Source organism: Anas platyrhynchos, chromosome 3, assembly GCF_047663525.1.
Source record: "Anas platyrhynchos isolate ZD024472 breed Pekin duck chromosome 3, IASCAAS_PekinDuck_T2T, whole genome shotgun sequence".
Classification (NCBI taxonomy): Eukaryota; Metazoa; Chordata; class Aves; order Anseriformes; family Anatidae; genus Anas; species Anas platyrhynchos.
Genome location: NC_092589.1, coordinates 119,460,216 through 119,470,524, shown reverse-complemented (window position 1 = coordinate 119,470,524; position 10,309 = coordinate 119,460,216). Strand labels below are relative to the sequence as shown.

The following is a 10,309-nucleotide window of genomic DNA, read 5'->3' as shown; positions in this document are numbered from 1 at the left end:
TCCTGGTTCCTTGTTCCTGGCTCCCAGCTCCCAGTTCCCAGCTCCCAGTTCCCATTTCCCAGCTCCCAGTCCCCAGTTCCCAGCTCCCCGTCCCCAGTTCCCAGTTCCCCGTCCCCAGCCCCGGCTCTGCTGCTCGCCCTGCCTTTCTGCAGCCCCCCGAAATATTTTGGGAGCTTTTTGCCCCAAAGCTAAAAGATTACAGACAGGAAGGGAAGGAACCAGGGACGTGCCCTGATCCCATGCCAGGGGTTATCCTCTGCCACAGCAGCCCCACGGGGCACTCGGCCACCAGCTCACGTCACCCCCAAACCCCTGAACATCTGCCGAAACCAGGAAGGATTTACCAGGATTTCCTCTCCCCTCTGGGCTTGAAATACAAATGAATCGTGCTGAGGATTCAGGCCTTTTTATATCTTTCCTCTTGCTTTTTTTTTTTCCCCCTTTTTTCCCCTCCTCCTTTGTAGTTCCTCCAGCTGCGGAAAAGCCGCAGAGGGGCTGCGAAAGCTGCTGGGAGGAGAGCAGAGAAGCCCTGCTGCTTGTTTGGGACCTGCTCCTGGGTTTTGCTGCTTTCCCCTGCCAGGATTTGGATAAATCTGGCCCTTGTGTTTCGCTGCTTATCACGCTCCCCATCCCAGGGTGGATCTACAAGCCTGGGGTTCGGGTCCCCAAACCGCTCCGCGTTGCGCATCCTCGTGCACCGCGTGCCCCCTGCCAGCCCGGCAAAGCGTGGGGCCGTGCAAACAGCCACCCACACGTGCAGCCCCAAATGGGATGGAGCAGAGAAAGGGGAAAAATGGGGCAAAGGATGGTGACGGGAGAAACGAGGGCTCCGGAATTTCCTTGGGGTGCCTGTGCCCCCCGTGCCAGCCGTGCGCCCCAGGCCGTGCCACGCTCCGTGCCCCTGCTGGGAGAGAGGCTGCTCCTTTCCCCGGGTGCCGCAGCAGAAGCCAAGGACACTTTAATGATCAGCCTCGTGTAATTACTTCCCCTCGGCGGCGCAGATGGCAGGGGGTGGGGGACAGATGCTCGCCACGAGCCGCGGCCCCCCGGCCCCAGCTGCGTCACCGCGGGATTATGCTGCCGAGGGAAAAGCGGGGCACGTGCAAGGGGAAGGAGACGTGGTTCACTTAACGCTGCCGTTTCACAAAACGCCACGAATTTGCCTTCAAGGGGGAGAGGAGAACCCCTGGGGTTTGATCTCTTTGGGGTCGTCCCTCCTGCAGCCCCACTCCAAAGCAAACGGCACCGGGACGCCCCCCCCTTGGGGTGCTCAGTGCTGGTGCCATGTTGCTGGGGTCTTTCTGATCCTTAAAAAAATAAAAAAGGGTTTTCAGAAGACAAAAAAAATGAGCAACTTGACCATTTCTATCATCAGGGAGATTTAATTGTGGCAGCCCGTCCAGGTTTCCTGACGCCAGCACAATCCATCACCTGTCCGGGGCTTAAAATTTGGGAAACCAGGAGCGAAAACAGCAAATTCCCGTGCAGGAACCGTTCCTCTGTCCCGAGGAAGAGTCTGTCCCAAAAGAGTGATGAGGGAGAAGAGAGAGCTGTGCTTAAGGAATCAAACTGTGGCTCTGGAGGGCTTAATTAAAACCCAAGAGCTGAGAGTATTTAGATAAGCTGTCAGTCCGCATTACGCCGGGCGCGTTTGACTTTCCTGCGTTTAATTAAAGCTATCTGCACGCTCCTGGAAAACACTGCAAGAGCTGTCAGGGGCGTTGAAAGGTAAAGACAAAACCAAACTGAAAGAGGAGGAGGGCCACGTCCCCATGTGTGTAAGAGGGGTGGGTGGGAGGGCACGTTTTGGGGGGCTTTGTGCTCGGTGGATGTTGATGGAACTCCCCCCAGGAGGCTCTGGAAGGTCCCAAGGGTGTGGAGAACACCAAGGAGGCAGCAGAAAGGCCCCCAAACCTCTAAAATTTCTCCTCATTTCGGAAACTGCACAGCAACCATGTGCAGAAAGTCTGGCTCTCCAACCCAACCCAAAAAACCCAACCCAACCCAAAAAAAAAAAAACCAACACAACCCAACCCAACCCAACCCAACCCAACCCAACCCAAACCAACCCAAACCAGCCCAAACCAACCCAATCCAAACCAACCCAACCCAACCCAAACCAACCCAACCCAACCCAACCCAAACCAAACCAACCCAACCCAACCCAAAAAACCCAACCCAACCCAACCCAAACCAAACCAACCCAAACCAACCCAAACCAACCCAACCCAATCAAACCCAACCCAACCCAACCCAAACCAACCCAACCCAACCCAAACCAGCCCAAACCAACCCAAACCAACCCAAACCAGCCCAAACCAAGCCAAACCAACCCAAACCAGCAGAAGATACATTAAAATCATGCTCAAATTGCTCAAATTTATTCTCCTTTGCCTGATCTTTGAGCAAAGCCCGAACCATAAAGGTTTTTGTACAAAAAAAGGACGATGTGAGGCTGAAAATGCCTGAGCTCACCAGGACCCTTCCCAAAGTTAGGGGTTAAATCCCACAGCCCCAGCTCAGGGATGTTTGGGCAAAGCAGCCAGGACATTTCCCTGGGACTCTGCCTGCCAGGTCTCAGAGCCCGGGGATGACGCAGGAGCTCCCAGGCACGCGCCTCCAGCAGCGTCAGATTTATCCTGCCAGAGAAAAAGCAACTCCCAGGACAACAGGGAACGCTGCCTGGAGTGCAGAGGCTTTTTTTTGTTTTGTTTTGTCTTCCCCCAAAAATGGGGTTTGAAATGAAAGGGTTTTAAGGCCAGGCTCCAAGCTGGGGTGGTCCAGGGGGGTGGCAGCAGCACCTCGCGGGGTCACCACGGTCCCTGCTGGAAACCTTCAGCCCCCTGCCCTGCTGCCTCCTTACCAGCAATCCTCCTGAATCCTCCTGCATCAATCTCTGCACTCTAGGATGTTCCAGAAGCTTAAAAACCGAGGGAAATAGGGCTGGAAGGGTTTTTGGGGGGGTGGCAGGGTTTCTCCCCCGGTGCCCTTGGAGAGCAGCGTGCTCCTGCTGGCACCCGCCTGCCCCATGCCCAGGCTGCGCCCTCCCTGCCTCTCATCCCCATGAAAAAAAAAAAATAAAACCACATTTTTTTTCATGCTGAAAGTGGGAAAACAAGCATTTTTTTTTTATTCTGGATTGCCTTCTTTCTGCCCAACGCCGGGCTTGGTGCTGCTGGCGGGGCGGCCGCCCGATAACACACATCCCCAGGCCAAAGGAGCTCGCAGACTAAACAGGGAGAGGTGGGAAGGAGCCAACAGGGCCGGCACACGGGGTGATTCACCAAGCTGTCCTGGCAGGGACGAGGGCTGGAGCGATCCCATAACTCCAGCTGTCCTGCTGGGACGAGGGGTGCCCACCTCGGAGGGGTTAGGGCGAAGCAGCCAGCTCGGTGGGAAGGGGGAGAGCGGCTGGAGTTTTTGGGGACACGTTTTCACCCAAGAGCCCCAAACTTCTCAGGGTGTTTCGGTGCCATCTTCATCCCCTGTCCTCTTTTTTTTTGCTCCAGAAGGGATGCCCCAGCCCTTTATTCCTTTATTTCTGTATATCGCCCTTCCCTTCAGGGCAAAATCCCTTCGCCCCGTGCCAGGAGCCTTGCTCTGATGGGTTTTAATCCAGCTGAACCATCCCCGTCCCCAAATGGTGCAAGGACCCCCTTCCTCCCAGCCCCATGCAGGTCCCATAGAGATGCAGGTCCCAAAGATTTGCAGTTCCCATACAAAGTGCAATTCCCATACAAAATACAGTTCCCATACAATTACAGGACCCCCAGCACCGAGATCTGGACCAGGCAGAGCCCAGCCCAGGACCCCCGGGGTGCCGCAGGGTCCGGATCCGACCCCGCTCCCGGTGCGCGCATCCTGCGGGGCTGCGCTGCCCTCTAACGGGGGAAGGGTTTGAAAACCTGAGGAGCTGCAGAGCCAAGGAACCTGAGCATTTTTTTTTTTTCTTGGCACAAACCCTTTTCTACCCTTTTTTTTTGGGGAAGAAACCTGAGGTTTCTTGAATTTGCGCCTTGTTTTAGGGGGAGCTGCAAGCGCTGCGCCCTTGGCAAGCACCGCGTTTTCTGTGCCAGGATGAGCCACGGACCTGGAGAACGCCCTCAAAATAAAACTCTGAGGGCTGTGAGCATCCTTGGAGGGGTTTGGGTGCTCGTGTGCTGCAAACACCCCAATTTCTCCTGGTTTTTAGGGGCTCACCAGGATTGGCTGCACCTCCCTGGGGAGGCAGAGGTGACCCCGGTGCTGCACGGAGCCCTGGGGAGCAGAGGGCAAAAGGCTCAAAATCTGCTGAAGCAGCTCCATCAGCTGCACCCAACAGTTTAAAGGGTGAGGTTTAAGGCTTCCAGGAGCATCCCATAACCCCATTTCTTACAACCAAGAGGAGAGGGTGAGATATCCCCCGTGGAAGCCCCCCTCAGGGCACCGAGCTCCGCGGGGTCTCCATGTGCCAGGAGGATGCTCGTGGGGCTGAACCTGCCTTGGAAATGCTGTCCAGGGCAAAAAATTGTGGGATTTCCTTCCTCAGAGGCATGGGGAGCTGCAAAATCCCCGGGGGGTGATGTTGGGGGGCTCAGGCTGGGGCGAGGAACTGCAGAGGGGCCTCGCGGGGCCAATAAATGTTGGTGAAAATGATGCCACGAGCGATTTTTTTTCTTATAGTTCAAAGAAATGGATGTCCCTCGGTGCCTGGTCTTTGTACCACCTCATCGTGTCTGCTGGCAGGTGCTAAAATCGTGCACCATGCGAAGAGGAGTTTAAGAGGTGATTTTGGAAATGCACTAAAACGCACAAAAACTTCCCTCGGTGTGTTAAAATCAGCTTTTGAAGCGCTGGAGCAGCCGGTCCCCATCAGCCCTTCTAATGGGGGTGACACGAGCTCACAGGGGGAGTGCTGAGCTTTAAAAGGGTTATTTCGCTTCGGATGTCAGCGAGTGGGGAAAAAAATCAATAAAAAACTGCTAAAAAAAAAATGCATTTCTGGGCTTTCAAACGAGCACGCACCCAGGGGGGTGCAGGTCCTCTCCAAGCTGGCTCTGCGGTGGGCAGTGGGAACAGTGGGGACAGCTGGGTGGCACTGCTCTGAAATGTGTCACCCGCGTCCAAGTTAGCAGAAAATGTGTCTTTTTTGGCAGAAATGGAGCAAGAATAAGGCTGTTCCCAGCCTCTTGCAGCACCATCCAGCAGCAGCAGGAGCCTCCCAGCTGCCTCCCCCTGCAGAGCACCCCCGGGCTCTCCGGCCCTAAATTTCGCAGTCCTGAGCATGAAGATTGAAGGAAATGGCCTCAAAATTTAAGGAAATGGCCTCAAATTGCCCCAAAGGAGGCTCACGTTGGATATTGGGCAGAATTTCCTCATGGAGAAGGTGGCGAGGGGCTGGTATGGGCTGCCCAGGGCACTGGTGGTGTCCCCATCCCTGGAGGACGTTTAGGAGACGTGTGGTGACGGGGACATGGTTTAATGACGGGAATGAGATGATTTTTAAGGTCCCTTCCAACCCCCCCACCCTATGGGCCTCGGAGGGTCAGGCTGATGGCTGGACTGGATGACCTTGAAGATCTTCTCCACCCTACACGGCTCCACGAGTCCATGACTCCATTATTTTGTGATTTCTGCTTCCCAAACCCGCCTGTTTTCCCCCATCCACTCCAGCTGGGTGCCCCCCACCACCACCAGCAGATCCCCGGGCAGCAGGGCAGCACAGGGGGCTCCTTCCCTGCCAGACGGTGACCCCATCCCACCGAGCTAATCCCCTGCCCGTCCCCAATCCCAGCCAACCTCTGACATCCTGGAGCAGCAGGAGAAGCCCCCCGATGGGCGGCTGCCCCCTCTCCTTGGGGTCCTGCTTGGTCCCCGTGCACACAGACCCCATCCAGCACCACCTCCCTCTGCTTTACGTTTATTTTGGGGCTCTGCCTCCCCCATCCCGGAGACCAGCTCACCACCGAGGGCATCCTGGGTGCTGTCCCTCACGCTCGGTACTCGAAGAAGCTGTCCCGGACCTCCCTCTCCTCGGAGGTGACCCTTTTGCCCGAGGGGAAGGTCTGGTAGGTCCGCAGGTTCTCCGGGGACACGCGCTGCAAATGCCACCGGGTCTTCCCGCTGAGAGGGGGGCTGCGGGGGGGCAAGGCAGCAGGTTACCAGCTGGGCACTGAATTTCTGGGCTCTGGGGGTTGGTGGCAAGGTTGCCAGAAGGTCCTGAAGGCTGGGGGGCAGCGGGCATTGCGCCCAGCTTTGTTCTCCAGCACCCTTAGCGGCGCAGGAGCTGGCCGTGCGCTCTGCTCCGGGAGGAGGATGAGTGCCTGGCCCTTGTAGCAGCTGCTCCCCTCTTTGTCCCCCTTTTCCCACTCTTTTCTCCTCAAAATGGGACCGGGGAGGTGAAGGAAACCCTCCCCACTGCTGTGCACCGTCCTCATTTCAGGTGGCACAGGGCACAGCCAGCGGTGGCCAGCCCAAAGGGGCACAGCGCGCAGCGTGGGGGCAAAGTGCTCCGTGCCCACCCATTAACCACAGGGTTAAACATCTTTTTGGGGCTCCACACCCAAAATTTAAGGGATTCGTGGGCTTCCAGGCTTGGTCAATCCATGCCAATGCTCCCAGGGGCTCTAGGGACCAGGAGGGCGCTGCGCCTTTGCGGTGGGGTTGTCCGAAATCTTTTTATCTTTACGCACCCACAGGGGCGAGCTTCACCTCGAGGGGCTCAACGAGGGCCCCCCAAGGAGAGGCAGTGAGCGGGGTGGGTTTGTCCGCAAGGGGTGAGGGGGATGCCACGATCATCCTCCCAGTACAGAGGGGCGAGGAGAGGTGGGATGGGATGGGCAGAGGGGCTGGGGGACCCGCGGTGCCCAGGAGCCCCCCTGACTGGTGCCGGTGGCACAAATTGCTGACAGAGGGTGAGTTTTGCCTTTCAGCTTTTCTGCCCTCCTCTCATCTCCAGGACCCATTTTTTTGGAGGTAGCTGCTTGGCAAGGGGCTGGAGCAGCCGAGCAGAGGACCCCCAGCTCTCCCCACACCCCTCAGGCTGGGTCCCAGCACCCTGGGGCATCCCCTGGGTACTCACAGGTCCAGCGGGTGCGGGTACCTCTCCATCTCCTTCACGGGCAGCACGAAGTAGGGGACGGGGTAAAGCGTCCCGGTCTTGTCCTGGTAAAACTCACGGTGCTGCTGGGCCAGCTGGGGGCGAAACCAAAATTGTGCAGGGGTCCGGGCAAGCAGTGCAGCCCCCCAACCCTGGGCAAGCAGTGCAGCCCAGGTATCGATACAAGATCAATACCTGGATTGATACAAGATCAATACCTGGGCTGAAACCCCCGGGGTGCTTCTGTCCCCATCCCCGTCCCCGTCCCCACCTGGTAAAATTTGCCCAGCTCCAGGGCCCGGCCCCCATCCAGGTGGAAGCGGGTGCGCAGCGGGGTGCGGGGCACCTCCTCCGGGTAGGGCGCAGGGGGCTGGGGGCTCCGCGGCTGTGCCATGGTGGTGGTTCCTGGGCTGTGTAGGGTGATGGGTTTTCCACGCCTGCGTGGGAAATTCCTGGTTGGTTTTCCACTGCTGAGCATCCTTTTTTTCCTTCCTCGCCCCCCCAGGTCACCAGGACACGGTGGCGGGGTGTGGAGGCAGGGGAGGGCTGCACGCACCCATCCCTACCGCTTTTTTCGCCCATTATCGGGAAGGTCCCCGAGCCCTTTGCGTGCTCACAACCCAGTTATCAATAATAATTCATGTTCCAAAACTGTGGTTTATCCAAAAAGCCCGTAGGATTCCCCATGTGTTCACCCAAAAGATAGAAATGCACCCTCTACATCCTCGCCCCCCCCTGCAGCTCACTGCTGCGTCCGTGTGCCACCAGCGCTCCCCAAAACCCCATTTCGCAGGGCCAGGGGAAGCCACTTCTTTCCCCAGGCTCTGCACAGGACCCGAAATCAGGCTTTGAGGCGGCGCACAGCACCTCTTGCCGCACGCAGAGCAGCTTTTCCAGGAAAACCCTTTTTTTTCCAGGAAAACCCTTCCTGATCTGCACACCAAAACCAATTCCTTCGCTTTTTGAGCGCAACGCAGCACCACAGCTCCGCTCATTAAGGACCCAGCTGAGTTTTCACACGGTTTTTTCTCACTGTTGGGTGGATGCTGCTTGCCCTGGAGGGGGTTTTTCCTCATTTTTTGTTTTTTTTTTTTTTTTTTTTTTTTGCCTGCAGTTTGCTGTTCACCAGAGCAGCCAGGAGAAAAGGAGCGGGAGAGATGCTCCAGGATTAAAGCACATAGGGGAGGATGCCAGGGGGTTTTGGGGCATCCTGCAGTGATTTGGACAAGCCCTGAGTGCAGCTGCAGGATTTATTCCTAAAAAATAAAAGGAGAGGTAGAAGGGAGCAAGAGGAGATGGGGAGAAACCACTTGGGGATGGGAAGGGGACAGGGGGCAGGGGGAGGACAAGCAGGAGCTCGGTGATGCTGGCAGGGGCGAGGGATGTTTAGGATCCGTGGGGAAAAGCCCCAAATCTCCCCCCAGGACCCAGCAGTGTTTCAGCAGGGAGCACAGCCCCTGCCAAAGGATCCACGGGGGGTGCAGGATCCACGGGGGGTGCAGTCCTTACCCACCGCAGGTGCCCCCAGCCCGGCCTGGATCCCTCCCGTTCTGCCCTGAAAGGTCACAAACACCATCACCAGGCAACGGGGGGAGCCCAGCACCGTCCCCCCCAAACCTTCCTGCACCCCCCCTGCGCCCCCCAGCACCCACCCGTGAGCATCGCCTGCTGCCACCTCCTGCGCCCCCCCTGGCACCACTGCCTGCACGCCCCCCACCAACCCCTGCGCCCCCTCAACCCACCCTCTGCAGGAAAAGCCCCCATATTTCCATATTTTATTTTATTTTATTTCCATATTTTATTTTATTTTATTTCCATATTTTATTTTATTTTATTTTATTTTATTTTATTTTATTTTATTTTATTTTATTTTATTTTATTTTATTTTATTTTATTTTATTTTATTTATTTTGAAGGGGGGGTTGTTTTGCTTTAGGCAGCTCCTTTGTGAAAGGGGGAACCGCGGGCTCTTTTCCTACCCCAGGAAGATAACTGGGGACCTGTCCCCAAAAACTTTGGGAAAAGTGAACCATCTACATGGAACCAGTGCAGACAACGATTGCATGCACAGACAGAGGCAGATTTGGTTAAAATAATTTAAAAAAATCCCATTAGGCTTGCAAGGATGAGTGCGTGAGCTCGGGGACATGCGGGAATTGGAGGGGCCGGTCTTTATTTGCATCTTGATCTGATAGGTCGGAGATATTGCAAATAAAAAATAAATAAATAAAATTAAATTTAAAAAAAAATTGGAGAGAAAATAAAAAGAAAAGGAAAGAAAACAGAAATCCAGAGGCCTTCCAGCACCTTCATTGTGCCAGGATTTGCAGCTCTGGCTCCGGAGATGTCCTGGCCACCTCTCCTGGCCAGAGCACGACCCAAATTCTTGAGGTCTTGTGGCCGTCTTCTCTGGTTCCCAGTGAGCTGTGGATTCATCCAGCACGGGATTAGTGGGAAGAGGGGATGGATTGATCCATCCCACAGGAGTTTTCTACAGAAAACCTCGTGGGAAAGCACTGCGTGTCCCCACAGCCGGCCCCTCTGCAGGGCGCACGGGTTAGGAAAGCTGGGGTTGGTAGTTGTGCTGAGTTCAAGAAAACGTGAAAACCTCCATATCCGAATCTGTAAAAAAATAAAAGACAAAAGGAAAAAATAAAAGACAAAAAGAAAATCTCCCCATGGAGGGAGCTGCTGCAGTGCCGAGTACCAGAAGAGGGGCGAGCAGCCGCGGGTGCAGCCGGCGGTGCTGGAGAGGTCACCGGAGCTGTGACAACGGCTGAAGAAGTGGCTGACGTTAACCACGAGCAGGCTGAGGCTACGAAGGGACCAGCACCACGAGAGCTGTGCTCGCCAGCAGCTTTCCAGCAGCAGTCACCGGGGCAGAAAGCTCACGGCACGGAGACGGAGCTGGGATTTGGGAAGAGCTGGGATTTGGGAGGAGCGCTGCTGCGCCAGGGCGCTGCGCTCTCGGGGCTGCCAAACCCCGGCTGAGGGCACGAGAACTGAAGCCCCCGTGGGATAAAAGGGGGCTGGGGGTCCCTGCGCACACCCAGGGCAGCTCAGATCTGCAAGGAGAAGCCAAGCAGAAGCTCCAGCTCCTCTGGAGACCAGCAGGATCTTGGCATCGCCGTGCTGGATGGGGAGGTGCAGGGCTCCTCTCCAGGCAGGATGCTCAATTTGGAGGATTTGACTTACACAGGGAAGTTTCCTCCTTTCTTACAAGCCCTTGCG

At 56.2% G+C, this 10,309-nt stretch overlaps 1 protein-coding gene across 2 annotated transcripts; it reads right to left on the bottom strand.

The window, feature by feature from the left end:
- Nucleotides 1-5,883: 5,883 nt before the first annotated feature.
- Nucleotides 5,884-8,693, bottom strand: CIMIP2C (ciliary microtubule inner protein 2C). Of its 2 annotated transcripts, none has more exons than XM_027455480.3 (4): nucleotides 8,588-8,693; nucleotides 7,350-7,515; nucleotides 7,061-7,173; nucleotides 5,884-6,114 (listed from the first exon to the last, which is right to left on the bottom strand). In XM_027455480.3, the coding sequence occupies exons 2-4, from the start codon at nucleotides 7,470-7,472 to the stop codon at nucleotides 5,970-5,972; spliced, it is 381 nt and encodes a 126-aa protein (XP_027311281.1). In that variant the 5' UTR covers nucleotides 7,473-7,515; nucleotides 8,588-8,693; the 3' UTR covers nucleotides 5,884-5,969. The 2 variants fall into 2 exon arrangements, with proteins under 2 accessions (XP_027311281.1, XP_071891234.1); XM_072035133.1 differs by having other exon boundaries at nucleotides 8,592-8,668.
- Nucleotides 8,694-10,309: the final 1,616 nt, after the last annotated feature.

Bases quoted from the DNA above. Each gene is read 5' to 3' on its own strand.
- CIMIP2C (XM_027455480.3), bottom strand. From the start codon at position 7,472: ATGGCACAGCCGCGGAGCCCCCAGCCCCCTGCGCCCTACCCGGAGGAG. The intron at 7,174-7,349 runs GTGGGGACGGGG...TTTCGCCCCCAG, and splicing joins AGCTGGGCAAATTTTACCAG to CTGGCCCAGCAGCACCGTGA. The intron at 6,115-7,060 runs GTGAGTACCCAG...GCCCCCCCGCAG, and splicing joins TACCCGCACCCGCTGGACCT to CCCCCCTCTCAGCGGGAAGA.